Consider the following 20741-nt stretch of genomic DNA (forward strand, 5'->3'; position numbering starts at 1 on the left):
GTTTTAATTTTATATAAAATTTAACTGATATTCAAATTCATTCATTAGTTTTGATTTAATTTTGTGATTGAGTTTGACACAACACAGCGTCATATAACAATCAAGAAGCTTTCAGTGTATTTTAGTAGAATTTTTAGTAATGTGACAACCAACCATCTTATAATACAGCACAGCTACTGACGTACCTTATGATACATTTCTGTATGCTTACAAATAATGAAATTATGTAAATACAGTTTTTTGCAACTGAACACAATAATAAGCAATGATAATTTATTAGAGATTAAGTATTAAGGGATTTGAGTATATTAATTATAGCTTGGTACATGAGGTTTACTGATAATTGATCTATGAAATAATATGTTGATGTTTACATAAGGTAAGAGCACATTATGTGCATAAATCCTCAAGTGCTGTATGTACGCTATGAGTTTAATTAAAAATGCAAAGAAGATACTAAGGGAAAATGTAAAAGTTAAAAAGATGGAAAAAGACTAATGTTAGATAGAGCTTCACATTACAAAATGTTTATTCAGTTATAGTGAAATAGTATTATTTTAGCATTTATTTTTACCCCCTTTTCCTGTAAAATAGTTGATTCGGATTAATTGTTGACTGGAAAACAGGCTTTACATGAATTACAAATCAGATCATATCTTAATTTTATGTTTTAATAAGCAGATACAGTATCATACCATCATGAGAAACACATACTCATATCAACAGTACTGTATGTGGGTTAGTCATTTTTTAAATCATTTAAATCAAAAGACATTATAATTAACTAGACAGCCAATATACTGATAGTCATCAGATTACAGCAGCCATTTTGTGGAGTCCCTGTCCTATTCACATCACATTGCTGTCTAAATATTTTAATAGTTTAATGCAGTATGTGTTTATGTTAAATCCTTTCTTTCCTGTCACATGTTTCATACTCATATGTACTTTATGCTTCTATAATAATTGACTAATATAAAGCATTTCAGTTTTCAACTTTATACAACAAAAAAACAACATACCAGGAAGAAAGGAAGTTACTCACAATAATTGTATTAAACTAATATGTAATGTTTATCACTAATCACTCAAGTGGTTGACTTAGAAATCATAATCACTCAAGTGGTTGACTTAGAAATCATAAAAAGAAAAAAGAAAGAAACATACTATAATTCCCATTGGTGCAGTATTAACGTCTCTAAAGACTTATATTATATTCACATTAAAGTGACTCCACCCATATTGTTACTAGTGTTGTATACTGTAGATTAAACAATTTATGATTTTAACCATCAACATGGGATGAGTTATTTATCTGCATTAGATTCAATAGGTTATACTGTAGGTTGATTCAAATAGACTGGGTATACCCCACCTAGCACCACATCTATGCTAAAACACACAAATGCTAGGCCCCTTTACAAGGTTTTGAACTCAACCAGAATAGGTCAAGTCAATACTTTAGTTACCATAAACACTAAGTGAACAGACCTACTTATTACCATGTCACTCAACTAGTTTATTATGCTTCCATGCCATTCACGAAATGTACAGTAGAAATAAGTAGCCAAACAAGATGTACTAAAACGTCCCCTCAATCAAATAAATTCCCTCATAGACTAGTCATTTGAACTGAACTACTCCCTCAGATTAATTCCTTGTGGAAAATAATATTGTGTGCTCCATCTATAACTGTTCTACTCTACACTTCTTGATAGTAATTGTGCTGTATTTTATCATATCTAGAGGGCAATTTTATTTTATTATACATGTTACCATACAGGTATTAAAAGCCATGAAATAGACGCCTCCCTCGAATAAACGTCTCCCTCGAATAAACGTTCACACAAAACCCCTCCTCCCCCTTTCTACTGTATTCAAATCCTCTCCATTTCTACAGTAATCACCTCCTCCCCCTTTCTGCGGTAATCATCTCCTCCCCTTTCTGCGGTAATCATCTCCTCCTCTTTCTGCGGTAATCATCTCCTCCCCTTTCTGCGGTAATCATATCCTACACTTTCTGCGGTAATCATCTCCTCCTCTTTCTGCGGTAATCATCTCCTCCTCTTTCTGCGGTAATCATCTCCTCTTTCTGCGGTAATCATCTCCTCCCCCTTCTGTGGTAATTATCTCCTCTTTCTGCGGTAATCATCTCCTCCTCTTTCTGCGGTAATCATCTCCTCCCCCTTCTGCGGTAATTATCTCCTACAGTACCCCATTTCTAATGTTCTGTATAATTAATAGATATAAATTATTTGCAGCAGTGGCATAATTGTCAGATTAGGTAATTCAAGCTGTCAAAATATCATCAGCATGTGTTTATAATTAAACACCTTTATTCTGATTCAGCATACAATTTATGAGTCATTTGGATTATGCAGTTAGTTCTCTTACGATCCTAGGTATTCATATGATGATTAGGTATAGGCTCAGTCTACAATAAACCACTTAATTTTATTGTATATTCTCAAATATTGGTATAATATGTAGAAATGATAACAAGAGATTGTAAAAAGGTAGGTTCTTCTGGTTATACAGCTGTAAAATGATAATGACTTACTGTACTGTATAATGTGTCTAGCAAGGCTTGATTTAATAGTATTATTTTTTTCCTAGCAAATGTGTAAGCAGTGCAATTCAATATATCACATTATGCTAGTCTAAACTTGCGCTTACATATTATCTCTAGTACTGTATTAGTAATAGACTAGTTGGTACTGACAGTGTACTCATTCTGATGGTGGTAACAAATGCTTATATCTCTAGTACTGTACTGTATTAGTACTAGACTAGTTGGTACTGATAGTGTACTCATAATGCTTATATCTCTAGTACTGTATTAGTACTAGAGTAGTTGGTACTGATAGTGTACTCATTCTGATCGTGATAACAAATGCTTATATCTCTAGTACTGTATTAGTACTAGAGTACTAGTTGGTACTGATAGTGTACTCATTCTGATGGTGGTAACGAATGCTTATATCTCTAGTACTGTATTAGTACTAGAGTACTAGTTGGTACTGATAGTGTACTCATTCTGATGGTGATAACACATGCTTATATCTCTAGTACTGTATTAGTACTAGACTAGTTGGTACTGACAGTGTACTCATTCTGATGGTGATAACAAATGCTTATATCTCTAGTACTGTATTAGTACTAGAGTAGTTGGTACTGATAGTGTACTCATTCTGATGGTGGTAACGAATGCTTATATCTCTAGTACTGTATTAGTACTAGAGTAGTTGGTACTGATAGTGTACTCATTCTGATGGTGGTAACGAATGCTTATATCTCTAGTACTGTATTAGTACTAGAGTAGTTGGTACTGATAGTGTACTCATTCTGATGGTGATAACAAATGCTTATATCTCTAGTACTGTATTAGTACTAGACTAGTTGGTACTGACAGTGTACTCATTCTGATGGTGATAACAAATGCGCAGCTTATATCTCTAGTACTGTATTAGTACTAGAGTAGTTGGTACTGATAGTGTACTCATTCTGATGGTGGTAACGAATGCTTATATCTCTAGTACTGTATTAGTACTAGAGTAGTTGGTACTGATAGTGTACTCATTCTGATGGTGGTAACGAATGCTTATATCTCTAGTACTGTATTAGTACTAGAGTAGTTGGTACTGATAGTGTACTCATTCTGATGGTGATAACAAATGCTTATATCTCTAGTACTGTATTAGTACTAGACTAGTTGGTACTGATAGTGTACTCATTCTGATGGTGGTAACGAATGCTTATATCTCTAGTACTGTATTAGTACTGATGATGTAATCAGTCTGATGGTGGTTACTATGTGTTTTTTACTTTCCCACCAGACACACAAGGAATGTACTGTAGACTACATGAAAAGAGTTTTACTAGATGGGCTAGTGTTAAATTGAGGGCTAGTAAGTATTAAATTGAGGCCTTGTTGAGTTCCTAACATTTATATACAGTAGGAGTATTAAATGGTACCCTTTTAAAATCGTTATTTAAAAATTTTAACAATTAGACAATGAATCATAAAATTGTATGTTTCATTACACTGTCTACCTGCGTACACTTGAGATAGGTTGGAAATCTTTAATGGCTTCAGTTACTTTTATGACTAGAGAAACATTAAGCACTTAGAATATATATTTATGCATTATACAATTTTGGTTTTTAAATGTATGTATTACGTCAGTTAGGATTTTGAGCTCTCTGGCATGACATACAGTGCGTACTTGTTAGTTCAGCATTCTAGATTGTGTAGCTACAGATTATAATTATTTGTTTGAAAATGATATGTGGCCACAGCCATGTGGATACAAAGTACATAAGGTTTTAGATGTTGATGATTTATGATTTCATCTCACACAGTAAGTATATTCTCGTCCATTCCTTTGTTTGCTTATGGTGCAATATGGATTGGTAATATAAGGCTATTATCAGTTCTCAAAAAAATATATAGATTTTATATACGAATATGTCTACTGATCTAAATTTAACCTAAATTGAGAATTATTTTACATAGGCTAGCTAGGCTAGGGCCTTGTCGTCGCTGTTCTATAGTGACATTTTTCTTTGATTCCTATAGAAATCTACTGTAAAAATTTATGAATGTTCTCTGAAATTTGTGGGAGGAATCTTCTATTTATCTAAGCATTAATAAAGTCATTAATATTTTTATTCAGTCAATGATGACAATAAATTGAATGTGTTGGTGAATTTGAATGAAATGTATGTGACCTTTAATTTGTTCTTGAATAAATCTTATCGCCCGTATTCTTAAACTGGACTTTAGTCATAGTTCGAAGTTCGACTTGGAAAAGTCGTAGTTCGAGCTATTACTTCAAATTCGATTAAAAAACGAAGTAGTCGAAGTTTGCAGTTCGACTTAATGAAGTCGAGCTTTTAGTCGAGTTGCACACGTCTGGGTAACAAAGGCTATACATTGGCCAATGACAAGAGAGTATTTGAGGAGCAGACAAAATTTTGCGCATTGATATCACTTTCCATTTTCTTACAACACTTTTTACGCATCAGGACTATACATGAAAAATAATTTTAATCGTTAATTATTAGAACAAGATCAGTATTAATTTAACAGTGAAGTACTTTTGATTAACAACAAACAAAATCTTCAAAATATATTTAGGAACCATGGCGGTACGGTAACTTTTATATTTTCTAGGCCCCCAACAAAGTATGATCGCAACGAACCACGCACTTCATAGCGTGACAAGAAAGCGCTAGGCCCACTAAACATTCCATCGCGTGGTGAATTTCCGCATCTGCCATTGTCGCTATGGCGTGACGTAGTTGAAGTCGGACTTGCGCGAAGAAAATTATGTAATTTGTATACAGTTGTAAATAAAGATAATTTTCATTATTATAACATATACCAATGTATATTTAATTAAGCTTATATAAATATAGATATTTCATTCGTCAATATCTGGCCAATATAACAACTCAATGACTGTTACGTTTTTTATAAACATCGTTTAAAAACCATTTAGTCGACCATTTAGATCAAAATCCGTCTCGATTTAGTCGAGGTTGGCCTGATTTAGTCGGTGATTTAGTTGAAGTTCGGTTTATGAATTAAAATGACGTCATTTTTTTAGTTTTAGCTCGAACTACGACTAAAGTCCGGTTTAAGAATACGGGCGTTATTCTTTTGTGTATAGATTAACATAATTTTATTTTAACAATAACAATTTAATATATAAAAATCGTGAATTTTATAATATTCTCAAATACTTAATTTTTGTTTGTCAATTAACACTCGACGCTGCTTTCGTTGGCATAGAACAGATGATGCCATTGCTATTGGATTTCATTTTTTTTCATATGGGAAAAAAGATTTTTTGATTTCTACACACAAAAAATGGGAATTACTATTGAACGATCATTAAATAGTAATACTATTAATACTCTTGCAAATACCTGTGACCCACAATTGTCCAATCAAATGAATTTATTTAGGTACCTGTGACCCACAATTGTCCAATCAAATGAATTTATTTAGGTACCTGTGACCCACAATTGTCCAATCAAATGAATTTATTTAGGTACCTGTGACCCACAATTGTCCAATCAAATTAATTTATTTAGGTACCTGTGACCCACAATTGTCCAATCAAATGAATTTATTTAGGTGTGTTAAAAAATAAGCTAGTGGATAGTTCTTGATCATTACTGCCATTACAAGAAGTCATATTTATTTATTTGTCCATGAAAAGCAAATTTCTAGGAAAAAAAATATTAGTTTGGGTAACAATGATTGGATACACAATACACATAACTTTCAATCATGTTATTATACATTTTAATATGATTCTTGTGAACATAAAATGAACTACTGTATAGTTGTATTAAAATGTCTATCTATCATCAGTTGGAGAAATAAATGCGGAAGAGGAAATCTACATAAAAGTCAATGATGCAGGGTCAAATAGAGGTCACATTGAGAGGATGAAGTGAACGACGATTGCTGTAACATGCAAATTGAAAACTAATAATAATGTTTAATTTGCAGTAGTATCGTTAATAACCTATTCTAATTTGTCTTGCATTGTTTGAATTAATTATACAACATTCATTTTATCAAGTAGGTGCCCTTGATGATATTAATAATGATAATAATAATATTTATTCAAACACGAAAACTTGGCTCAACTAGCAGTTGTTTTTCTGCAAGGACGTGCATAAAAAAAAGATTAAAAATAAAACTGGCAGAGATATAATGTTTCCATTAATATACACATACCTTTACAAAGTTGTCATAATTTGTTTTTTAAATAAAGAAATGGTTTGGCAATTTTTAAGATCATCATTAATTTCATTTCACATTTTTGATAACATTACTGTTGAAGATTACATTGATATCCTGTTTTGAGAACTATATGTACACTGCGTATACTAAAAGGATAATTTGTTAATACTTGTAATGTACTGGTAGTTGTCGTATACAGTGTATTTAATTATGTATGCAGTGATTGTAAAAAAAAAAGAATGATATTAAATGTTTTTATTGCAGTCTGTTTTTGTATGCATTGCCAGATGTTTTAAATTTAAATATTACTCTGTAAACTTGTATCATAACATATTTACTACACATTTTAGAGCTTGTATAATTAAGTGAACTTTGCAGTATTTGTAAAGAATTGTGAAATTAAATTTGCCATTTCAAAGAGAATGTTGAATAAAATGGCAAGATTAATTGAGGGGGAGTAAAGCAACAGAGATTGTGCAAGAATTGATCAACATTTGTATTCACAAACAAGTTGGAAAGTTCATGTTTATGCCTACAAATACAACAATCTTCAAGAAAGCAAAAACAGAGATTACATTTAAAAGAACATGAATAGTAAGATGGTTTGTGCAAATGTGCATTTTGCTATAAATTTGTTTCAGTATTCTTGATAAAAAATGTCCGTAGACTAGTAATACAGAAGATGGAAAATACTTTCATATACAATCCAGTGGCGTAATGGTTATAAGTGCTCACCAGGTAAGCCCAGGGGCCCAGAGATTAAGGGGCCTGGCTGAGCTTGTGCAGTATTATGTCACTGTATCTATTCCTACGTTAAATTACATTTGATTTTGTATCTATCGATGTTTCTTGTGTCTATTCTTTATGGTGTTTAATGAAGCATACCAACATACCAGCGAAGATTGTTTACATTTTAGGCCTAAATTTACATGCTTTGGTGATATATCCTGTACACTATTCCATCTATGTGATAATCCACAAAAATAAACATCTATTTTTAAGTCACCAATGAGGACGATACAGTTTGAAATTAAACACCATTTGAGTAAATTGAACCTAAACCCAACATGTATGAAGCACTGTCTCTGCAGTTGGCTTATATTAAGACATAATTATTGAGATGGATTTGTTTTATAAAGTATGTTACTTATTAAAGAAACAGAATTTGTTTTTTGATCAGGTTTGTATGTGCTATTGATATATACTGTAAACTGGTTTTTTTATTAATGAAAACTGTGGGATTTGTTTTGCCGTTTTTGTGTTATAAGCTACAGGTAATTGTGTAGCTATCTTTGCATTCATTATAAATGAGACGGAACAAAACTAGGTCCCAATGTCATTTCTATTTTTTTACAACATAACAATATAGTTATTGCATCATTTTTTAACACTTTTCAATTATTGTATTTAAATAATTTTTTATTTTAAATAATTGTTTTTGTAGTCAAGCTCTTGGCAAGCGAAAGGACTTTGAAATAGACGTATTTTGTCGTGGACCTCTAACTGCAAGACGCCATCGTTCAGGGACAATAAGTGTTTCATATAATTTAAAGGAAAGCTATAGGTCAATCAGTATGTACGATTTTAAATTGATTGATTTGTAATTTAACATTAATTAACTTTTCAATTATTCTCATTCATGATCCTAAATGACAGCATTGTTCTTGTCATTAATTACAATTGTATTCAGCTTATCAATACTGTGTATACAATATTGAAAACAAGTTTAAGGTGATTTTTAAAATGTTTTTTTAAATATTTATTGTCATTTAAACAAAGTGGTAAAAATGAAATTGTGATTTGGTTGAATATATTGTTCTGAAACAACATATTTTGTCAAATAATTAGTCATAAAATTGGCACTAAGCACATAATAACATGGTTACATATATACAATCTAACAAAATACAAAATTGATTGAATTCATTGAAACTTATTGTATATTAAATATACTTTTAAAAAACATATTTTATTTTTTTAATGTACAGTAGTAGTACAATAATTTATAAAATTATTCTAAAACAATACTATTTTTAAATAGAAATAAGTTTAATATAAAAAATATGTCCTAAAATAGATTTGGGTTGAATGAAAATGGATTTAAGTATCACTTACAGTCACTGTGTTAGTCCTTGATCTTTCAGTTGAAACCTTCCTTAGGTAATTCTGACCACATTTTAATAGACTGCTGTTAAGACTCCACTAATAACATCCTATATTTAGCTTAGGAACAAAATTCAACACTCCACCAAGCAATGAAGAATTAGGCTTAAAACTACAACTAGGCCACTGTTTATTGTACTGTGACTGCTGTCCGCATTTAATAATTATACCTGTCCTATTTTTGTCCTATTTTTAAAAGATCATGTCATTGTTTCGTTAAGCTTCAGTTCAAATGAATGTCTTGTTTTCTTACCGTAGTTTTCCTATTGTTAAAATTTCTATCTTAGAATTTAATGAGTTCACAATCACATATCAAAATATTTCTTGTAATCATTAGATTAAAACCCAAGAGACATTTAAATAATGTGCAGCAGTATGGCATAATGGATAGATATACACAGTTTATGAATATTACTGTAGGACAGGACCCAACTAACAGCAAAAAGAATTTCGCCAGTAACAGGAGGGTTAATATACAAAAACCTAAATAATATACATTATAATTAGCTGCCCACTCCCTTACATATTAGTATACTTGGCTTCCTTAGACCATCCATTTTATGTCCATAAAGTCAACAACACATTGACTGGAAATTCAAATGGGTGATTAGGAACATAAGACAATATGGTATTCATATATTCTTGAAATACTATTGTTTCAAGAGCTTTTTAGTTTTCAGTTATTATTGATTAATTGTTAATAATTACCAATTAATATTAATGAAGTTAGTCCATGATGCTCTCATTAGTAATTATAGGTATGGAGTATTTAGTGATATTTCACCAAGCATGAATTTGTCTTTCTTTCAAAATGAATAATTAAAATAAGTAGTAGTAATGGAGATGAAGATTTAACCCCGAAGCTGATCAACAATACGATTTACCAAGACATGAAGTAAAATAGTTAAAAATAAAAAGAATTTATAATATAAACAATAATAAAGAAAAACAAATGATAAAATAAAGATTTCTTTTCAATAAAGTTTATGCACCTACACAGCTTAATTTGTACCCACCCGAATAAAGTATCTTCTCCATACTATTTAAAAATCTTCTTACCCATTACTTTTTTTAAACAAAATATGATGCACAAATTTCACTACATGAATGCAAATATCACTACATAACATCTGAACACAGATTTAACTAATAAATACCATTGAGGAAAAAATATTATTTATTCCTCCATGTACATACATCATTCATCTGAACACATATTTAACTAATAAATACCATTGAGGAAAAAATATTATTTATTCCTCCATGTACATACATCATTCATCTGAACACATATTTAACTAATAAATACCATTGAGGAAAAAATATTATTTATTCCTCCATGTACATACATCATTCATCTGAACACATATTTAACTAAATTCAATACCATGTGAGCACAAACTTTTTATTGTTAAACAGAATAGCATCTTACACTTGCTCACATTTGCTTAAGGTGTACTGAGATTTAAACAGAATAGCATCTTACACTTGCTCACATTTGCTTAAGGTGTACTGAGATTTTCAAGTATTTATTATGATAGAAAGCAAATTTTGAAAAAGAATAAACATTTTATAAATCCCACTTGCATTTTAAACAACTTAAATGTGACAGTTATACTGGTACTATGGAATTCACAACATTCAATTTCATTTCCTAAACATTTCCTCACAATGGTTAAAACCATCATTACTTATTTATTTAATTTCAACTGACATGTTCAGATAATATAGCAGCTCTAGTACAAGTTACAGAGTATTTCAATTGAGCACAGGTTTACATGCAGATCATGAAAAGTATCACAAAAGTAGTCAGTAAATCTGCTTTAATTGAGCAACTGTATTTTAATTACATACTTCAAAGCAAGTTCAATTCTAGTTTATAGCACTACTGTCTATCGGTATGTGTGAACGTGCCTAAAGGCAAAAATAGACAAGATGATGTTGGAGCCAACTTGAACCGGCATTTATAAGCAGTCAATGTTGTCAGATAAAATTAAAATCTCTTGTGCCATATTGTTAATGTTACTGTCTGCATAAACTATGGACTCTTTCTTCTTCATATTGAACAAAGGATGATCTAGAACCTTGTTATCAATCAATAAACATTTATTAAACAATGAACACTTATTAAACAATGAACACAAATAATATGAAATGAAACAGTTAACAAATATGGGTTATATATGTAATGAACAAATCTTTGTCACAACATTACAAAAATATAATTTTATTGTACTACTACTACTGTACATATTTCAATTTGGACACCATTTTATATTCATTTATTTTCCAGAAAGACATAATATTGAATACACAAAGATATGTCAGTAAACCAGTTTGGTGGATTGTAAAAAAGTGATAACAACAATGTGTGAATACTCTTCTTGTGGTACAGACAAATTAAAAAAGAAAAACAAAGTTTATATTAAGATTTTTCTCAAATTTCATTCTGTACACATTTCAGGCCTTATGGGAGATTGAATCCCAACTCTTAGCTAATCGGTAACTAACAGCTAGCAGTCTTAGCTCAATATTCCAAATGCTATAGTGTTTTTATTTTTCAAAATTATTTTTGTTTTTGCTATAATTGCATTAAATTGATTTTATTTTTAGATGAACAAATTCAGATGTTGCAAGAAGTGTTAACCTTTACACGCGTAGAAGACCCACCTCAACAAAAGGTTATCATGCACCATCACAGGGCACAGGGCAATTCACTCGGTAGGTACTTAATTTATTAAGTATGCCAGGGTAATAAGTAATAAATTAAATAGCCATGTATTGTAATAAACGCCATTGATATAATGGGTAAATATTAAATTGGCAGGCACACAAAATGGGTACATTCTGTAACAGTAAGATCCTTTGCTGGTCTAATATCAATTTCATTCATTCTACTTCAAGTTAAGCCATATTTATACGCACTAGTATTAACTCTATTTTATGCACACTTAAACTGTTCTGAATCTGCGATAAGTGCTTGTGTGATCAGTTAACTCTGTTATGCCTCCGTGTCGTTAACACGGTTGTAACTCTAATAAGTTTCGATACAACTGCACAGTAAAGATAAAACGCAATGTTAATCTGTAAATCCATAATTTAACTTAACTCTGTTATTAGAGAAAGAGTTTTTAAACATAGCTTTAAACATTTTTATTAGGATATGGTATTCATCAAGAGGAAGAAGAAGACGAAGAAGAAGATGATGAGGAGTTTGTTGAATGTTTAGATAGGACACCAACACAAAATCTATCAAATAATGTACTACGTAAGCAGTTTGTCATTTTATATACGCCCTTCCATGTCATTGTACTTCGTATACAATTATGTCCGAGTAGGGCAAACATCCCACCAATTAATCACTATTATATTTTTTTTTCATTTATTTCATTTGGTAAAATTGTTTATTATCATTGATTGTTATCATTATCTTCATTTTCATTATCATTGTTTTCTTTCATTTTCATTATCATTGTTTTCTCTTCATTTTCATTATCATTGTTTTCTTTTAATTATCATTGTTTTCTCTTTATTTTCATTGTCATTGTTTTCTCTTTATTTTCATTATCATTGTTTTCTCTTTATTTTTCATTATCATTGTTTTCCCTTTATTTTCATTGTCATTGTTTTCTCTTTATCTTCATTATCATTGTTTTCTCTTTATTTTCATTATCATTGTTTTCCCTTCATTTTCATTATCATTGTTTTCCCTTTATTTTCATTATCATTGTTTTCCCTTCATTTTCATTATCATTGTTTTCCCTTCATTTTCATTATCATTGTTTTCTCTTTATTTTCATTGTCATTGTTTTCTCTTTATTTTCATTATCATTGTTTTCTCTTCATTTTCATTATCATTGTTTTCCCTTCATTTTCATTGTCATTGTTTTCTCTTTATTTTTCATTATCATTGTTTTCCCTTTATTTTCATTGTCATTGTTTTCTCTTTATTTTCATTATCATTGTTTTCTCTTTATTTTCATTATCATTGTTTTCCCTTCATTTTCATTGTCATTGTTTTCCCTTCATTTTCATTGTCATTGTTTTCATCTATTTCAGACTTATTTGTTGTCCTTTGCTATTAAATTATCATTTATTATTTACAGAAGCCAGTATGCAGAAACTACAACAGATTACCAGTCAAGTACAGGATTTTCAGGATAGTAACAGACAAGAACTAATGGGTCAGGTAAGGGTTCATAGTGACAGATACACACTTCAACCTCTTCTCATATCTATTCTTTCCTCTTCCTTCTCACATTTCTCCTTTACTTGCTTCTTAAATTGCGTGTCATGTAAAATGTCAAGATGAAGGAATCTTAGGGAAAACCTTTAAGGTTTTTGTTAAAGCAGATGCAGATACTCACCAATTTTCTACACTTTCTTAACAAAATCCCCCTGATCTAGTTCATACAGGATTTGATACTCACCAATGTTCTACACTTTCTTAACAAAATCCCCCTGATCTAGTTCATACAGGATTTGATACTCACCAATGTTCTACACTTTCTTAACAAAAACCCCCTGATCTAGTTCATACAGGATTTGATACTCACCAATGTTCTACACTTTCTTAACAAAAACCCCCTGACCTGGTTCATACAGGATTTGAACCTAGGCATTTTAGTTGGGAAGTTGAATGACCACATTCAATGACTATTCAACTCCACACTCAAGCTATTCAACTCCACACCTTCATATTTTAATAATTAATCTAACCACAGAGCTCATTCGTCATCATTTCCTGTATTAGAGACATCAAAACGATCATAAAATATATTTTTCTGCATTAGGCATCAAGGAGGGAGAATTTGTCAAGATTTAGCTGTTCTTGTCCATCTTTGGTAGATAAAGATGGACAATCAAACTCAGGTTGGTTTTCTTCATTTATGTTTTATGTATACTTATTCATTTAGATATGCTACCAAATATTATCTCATGAAAGTCGAGGTATCATCTATAATAGTTTAATTGACATTAATATAGCTATTTTCATAGTTCTAAGCTAACTATCGAAGAAACAAACCAATCTTAAAATAGATTTCTATAATATTCTCATAAAAATTAGGTATTAGATGATAATCTATAATACTAATATTTATCATTTTATTTATTTTGTAAACAAAATAAAATGTTAAAACATTTAATTCAAGTTATGAAACCAGCTGTCTCCTTGAGGGCCATTGCCTCATTTAACGAGGAAGATGAAGATGATTCGGCTGAATCCGAGGGATGCACAGAACAAACCGAAAGCAATAGGAATGACATAAACCGGTCTATCAGTGAACCAAGTGCGCATCGCAAGTCATCATTAAGCTCCGGAGAAGAAGAGCATTATATTAAACCTTCATTTAAACCTGGTCGATCTTCCAATCGTAATCAACGACACAATGAAGTATTAGTTTCAAGAAGGTTAGTTTTTTTTTCATGAAACCAGGAAAAAGTTGGGGGATTTGGTATGCATTCTCTGAGTGCCTTTTAGTTGATATTGAGTGTGCAGGGTATGATGGGAAATATAATGTGAAGCATTACTGCAATCATTGCATTATAAATATCCAAATCTTAAATTCAAAGATTAGTCAAATTATCCTTGTAAAAAACAAATTAATATTGTCATTACACTTAACATGTTGATATTATGTTCAGAATATGGATACTTTCCTATCACACCCTTTACATGCAATTTATCATTGAAAATATGTACGAATAAAATATATATCATTGATTATATATATGGGAGTGTAATTGAGTTTAGATGTCATAGCCCAAGGTCATCTATCCACACTGCCATTTACCTTGAAGGTTCTATTTGTAATTCTAAATGGTGATACTATACTAAATTAGATATTTAAGCAACACCTACATTAAAATAAATAAATTAGCATATTTTATGTATGGCAAATGAATATTCCAACATAATCCCATTCAATCTAATTCATAATCATAATCACTGTAGTAATTAATATTAATATGTTAAGTTATAACTTCCTCTGTTTTAATACACAAATGACTATATCTTCCTCTCTCAATCTACGCTTACATAGCGCCAACTGTAGTTTATAAAATAATAATTTATGAAAGTTGTAATACTAATTAGATTTTGTAGTATGGTGATGAAGTTTGAGCTTCTTTGTAAGTTTTATGTCATATTTCCTAAGCACACTCAAATCTGTTTCCTCCAGACATACACGTTGTGCTATAGCATTGGAAGAATTGCTGCTGTCAGATTAAAATAGTCTGACCTATCAAAAGTTCTTTTCACTAACTTTTTTATTAGTGTGAAAGAAAACAGTTTGTTGGAAGCATTTACTTGTTTGGATTATCAATGGAGATACTTTACTGAGCTTGCAGACGACTTTAAAAAAAAAAATTTTGTGATTGAAGTCTTACTTAAAATATGATAACTGTAAAAGGAAAAGGCAGACGAGGCTTTTTTCTGTAGATATTCAGCCTTGCTTTCTCTGTGTATGATGGGCAAAAAAATGAAAATTTGTTTGTGTATATTGATTTGACAGTGATTGTCAAAAGGAATAGATATGCTCATTTATGCAATGGATACTAACTGTGCTGCTGTGTCTTAAATCTACTTACATTCAGAATTATGTAAACTTGTGTTCACACACAATAATCAAGATGCCTATTTTAATGCGTAATATTTTTGCAAGGAAGATAATCCCTGTTCACACATCAAACTTTTATATTGATAGTAAAAGTCTGGGTCACCTAGCAGATGGACAACTTAGTGACGATGAGTTCCAGGATGCAAACGACCGGACACCTTCTTCAAAATCTTTACATTCACAATCAAATGGACAAACGCAAAGTAAGACACTTTATTTGTATTTCTGATTCCTTAGAAATTTTACAAACAAATAATATATGAAGTTTAAAAGTTATTTCTAAGTTTATAGTACATTACATTAGAATTGAAATATTAAGTAGACATTTTTTGAATGTCTACTTATAATACTAGTAGTAATAACACTACCATTCTATTGAATGTCTACTTATAATACTAGTAGTAATAACACTACCATTCTATTGAATGTCTACTTATAATACTAGTAGTAATAACACTACCATTCTATTGAATGTCTACTTATAATACTAGTAGTAATAACCCTACCATTCTATTGAATGTCTACTTATAATACTAGTAGTAATAACACTACCATTCTATTGAATGTCTACTTATAATACTAGTAGTAATAACACTACCATTCTATTGAATGTCTACTTATAATACTAGTAGTAATAACACTACCATTCTATTGAATGTCTACTTATAATACTAGTAGTAATAACACTACCATTCTATTGAATGTCTACTTATAATACTAGTAGTAATAACCCTACCATTCTATTGAATGTCTACTTATAATACTAGTAGTAATAACCCTACCATTCTATTGAATGTCTACTTATAATACTAGTAGTAATAACACTACCATTCTATTGAATGTCTACTTATAATACTAGTAGTAATAACACTACCATTCTATTGAATGTCTACTTATAATACTAGTAGTAATAACACTACCATTCTATTGAATGTCTACTTATAATACTAGTAGTAATAACCCTACCATTCTATTGAATGTCTACTTATAATACTAGTAGTAATAACCCTACCATTCTATTGAATGTCTACTTATAATACTAGTAGTAATAACACTACCATTCTATTGAATGTCTACTTATAATACTAGTAGTAATAACACTAGCATTCTAAATCATATTCATTATCAAAATGATACAGTTAAAATTTTAGAAAATATATCCTGTTTGTTCTCTAAACAATGGTGTTTAAAAGTACAGTATGTAAACTTTTAAACCATTTGGCCGAGCCACAAAAGTTTACATTTAACTATTAAAAACCATTTGGCCGAGCCACAAAAGTTTACATTTAACTATTAAAAACATTTGTAACATGTATAGTAAACAGAAAAGATGGTGAACGATTAAAATGTCTCTAGTTTCTGGGCATTTTGGGTTTGAGCAAGCTAACTCAATTAAAAATTTAATTTTTTTTTATTTACCGGAAAAATTGAGTATGAATATTTGATGATAATTAAGAGAAACAGTTACATCCTAATAAAATAAAATCAACATATCACATAACACTGTTAAAAGCCACACATTTAACATTATTTGGCACAACATTTGGAAATATTTGCCAAAAAAATAATGTCTTCAACTCTTGTACAAAATGAAACTGAAATATACATTGGATTTTGCATTATGTCAAAATTACGAGAACCTAATTAACTAGGATGGCATAAAATAGCAATTTGAAAGATAGATTTAATTAATGTGTTAATGAAGGAAGTCGCCTAATTTACGATATATTTTAGAATCTTTCATTTTCATATGTGGTGTACTACCCACACCATATGTACTTTAGTTCATTTTACGTTGATTGTATTGAGTCCAGTGTTTTAGTTCATTTTACGTTGATTGTATTGAGTCCAGTGTTTTAGTTCATTTTACGTTGATTGTATTGAGTCCAGTGTTTTAGTTAAATGTTAGACAATTGCTCCCTCCATGCACAATGACAATTCAGTGATGAATGTTGGTAATAAACACGTTTTCACCGAAATGAAAAATACAGACCAACAATTCTCAACATGACAAAATATACAAAAATATCTATCATAGCAAGTAACTATTGAAATTAAAATAATGAAGTATTCGTTTAAAAAAAATCTAAAAATGCATATAAAATTAAGATTAAGTTACTGTTTAATTATTGTTTTTAATTGTCATTGTTATTTCTTAGAAAATGATTGTTATTGAAATTGTTATAATTCTTTTAGATCAGTAATTACAAATACCTTTTTTAATTATTAAATTAAGTTATTTTTATTCTAAAGTTTATTTAATATTTTGATATTGATCAAATGTAAATAAACAAACATCAACTAATAAACAAGCATTAATAATTGAATACAGCTAATGATGTATATTTAAGTAAAAATAATTATAATAAATCAATGTAAACATTAAAGCCATGACATTTCTAAATAATTTCTAATAATAATTGGTTAATGAAAACACTGCAAATATCAAAATAGTTAACTGTTTGCATTATTACATCAGCAAGTTGTTGCCAATTATCTTAGTGGAATAAGTAAAAATAAATTTATAATCCATTTTGATTTCACTTTTGTTGCTAATTTCCCATTTATATTTAGTATTGATAAATATTGTTTATACTGTAGTGAATCTTATGCAGCTTAATATGATAATTTATTTTAAAAACTGCGTTAATAACATTTTGAAGTATAAATCAGTCTTTGGTGAATTATATCCTAGTATAATATATGTCATTTTTAAGTATAAATCAGTCTTTGGTGAATTATATTAACTAGTATAATATATGTCATTTTTAAGTATAAATCAGTCTTTGGTAAATTATATTAACTAGTATAATATATGTCATTTTTAAGTATAAATCAGTCTTTGGTGAATTATATTAACTAGTATAATATATGTCATTTTTAAGTATAAATCAGTCTTTGGTAAATTATATTAACTAGTATAATATATGTCATTTTTCTTTGACTATAAATATTATGTCTTTATTATTGATTTTGAATGTCTTTTTTAAATTACTCCAAAACTGTCATTTTGATAGCAAGATTAATATTATTTTATGTTCTTTCAGTTTTAAATAGAATATGTAGTTAAAAAATAGTTATTTTAAGAAATAATATGATTTTCTTTAATTTTCTTAATATAAATAACATAAACATAATATAATATACACTCTTTGAGAGTCAAGACTTTTTATTCTGATCACTAATTAGCTCGGCTCTGAGCTATAACTGCATCTAGGATATCTTTAGCATGGCTACCTCCCTTAAGCCATGCATTACTTTTAATATTGTGCCAACCTTATGGGACTACTTTGTTCATTACAATCATACTGACCCCCAATGCTTAGGCAGATATTTTAGGTTGACATTACACATGCCATTTTAAAATTATTATTTATTTTTGGTTGTTGGTTTGTTCCATATTCTGACTATGACACTAATATTTTAATGGATCATTACAGTAGGTAATGGCTTGTAGTAAATTATTTACACCAAAATTAAATAGAATATATAAATGAAGCTTGTAATGTGTTTAGGTTGGACCACTGCATCTGACACATTTTGCCTGACAACCTCATCCTTAGGCCATTCAAGTGGGTGAAACTGTAAGCTGATTCACCTACTTAAACTTGATTATTTCTTCCTCTGGTTTAAAACTGTAAAGCCTGATGTTATTTTAAGGGGCCTAAGGGTGTGTTTAACAGCTAAAGGGATGCTCTTCCTTATCCTATCAATGTTTACTAAATCCCTTATTAGATGTTTTTCTTTTTTTAGAGGACACTATGATGTGATTCATTTACAAAGGGAGGGAGAATCCGGTGCCATGCCTGACACCCCACCCTTAACATTTGGGTTATGAGGGTCACTTAAATTACTAATTAATGACTCCAGGCTTATAAATTCAGGATCCTCTGATCTTTCATGATCATGATGATCTCCAAAGAGTCTAACGTAGCATTGTTTATAGAGGGACATCTGGACAACAGGGAAATGATCTAAGGGGAGTTGCACTTATGACATGCGCTCTCCCATTTGACAGTTAATACAAATTATGATAATACTATTTGGTATCTGTGTTAGGGTTAGGGTTAGGGTTTATAGAGGGACAACATGGAAATGATCTAAGGGGAGTTGCACTTATGACATGCGCTCTCCCATTTGACAGTTAATACAAATTATGATAATACTATTTGGTATCTGTGTTAGGGTTAGGGTTTATAGAGGGACAACATGGTCTAAGGGGGTGGAGTTGGGACATTGACAGTTAATACAAATTATGATAATACTATTTGGTATCTGTGTTAGGGTTAGGGTTTATATAAGGGGGTGGGGTTGGGACATTGACAGTTAATACAAATTATAATACTATTTGGTATCTGGGTTAGGGTTTATATAAGGGGGTGGGGTTGGGACATTGACAGTTAATACAAATTATGATAATACTATTTGGTATCTGTGTTAGGGTTAGGGTTTATAGACGGACAACAGGATCTAAGGGGGTGGGGTTGGGACATTGACAGTTGATACAAATTATGATAATACTATTTGGTATCTGTGTTTGACAGACTATTAATAACTGATATACATAACCTCCTTTTAAACACAAAATTATGGTAAAATTGCAGGGGTAAGATTGAAATATTAAAATCAGTAGTGTCATTTTATTTTATGGAATAATTATTATGTTTGACAAATAGGAGTTATAAAGCCTTTTAAAAAAATACCTGATAGAATTTGAAATAAGTATATGTTCCTCTTTGTACATGAATAATAGATAAAATATCCCAATCAACCTTCAACCTTTTATGTCAATAAGTATGAATTGGCAAAACACTGCATGTCTGTGAGTATAATTATAAGATTATTGATATATTTGATAATATTATAGAGAGAAGACCAGGTCAAAGTAAAGGTATGATTTAATGAAGCCTTTCCTGAGAGCCTATACCAAGGAAGTATAGTGTGACATACAAACAATATTTAATCTATTTACCTTGCATAATCATTATTACATTTATAATTCAATTTCATTATATCAATTCCTCTTCTTCAGTCAATTTATTTACAATACATTTGCCGTGTATATTTTGAAGGGTGGGAAAATATAATGATATTAATTGTGACTTGCATTTACTGGCAGATGATTAAGGGTTATTTATTTATCATACATCCACTAATGTCCTGTCATATAGATGGTTAAAGTTAAAGTCCTTCTA

The 20741-nt window shown here is 30.1% G+C and overlaps 1 protein-coding gene across 4 annotated transcripts in view; it reads left to right on the plus strand.

Moving 5' to 3' along the window:
• The window catches only part of LOC140063146 (rho guanine nucleotide exchange factor 28-like), a 76280-nt gene that overhangs the window by 17741 nt on the left and 37798 nt on the right, over positions 1-20741 (plus strand). For all 4 annotated transcript variants that reach the window (XM_072109596.1, XM_072109595.1, XM_072109598.1 and 1 more), the window contains 7 exons: positions 8208-8335; positions 11540-11647; positions 12087-12194; positions 13033-13115; positions 13720-13798; positions 14080-14338; positions 15634-15749. In XM_072109596.1, the coding sequence (XP_071965697.1) occupies positions 8208-8335; positions 11540-11647; positions 12087-12194; positions 13033-13115; positions 13720-13798; positions 14080-14338; positions 15634-15749 (881 nt within the window). The remainder of the gene's footprint in view (positions 1-8207; positions 8336-11539; positions 11648-12086; positions 12195-13032; positions 13116-13719; positions 13799-14079; positions 14339-15633; positions 15750-20741) is intronic.

This window comes from Antedon mediterranea, chromosome 11, assembly GCF_964355755.1.
Source record: "Antedon mediterranea chromosome 11, ecAntMedi1.1, whole genome shotgun sequence".
NCBI classification, from domain to species: Eukaryota; Metazoa; Echinodermata; class Crinoidea; order Comatulida; family Antedonidae; genus Antedon; species Antedon mediterranea.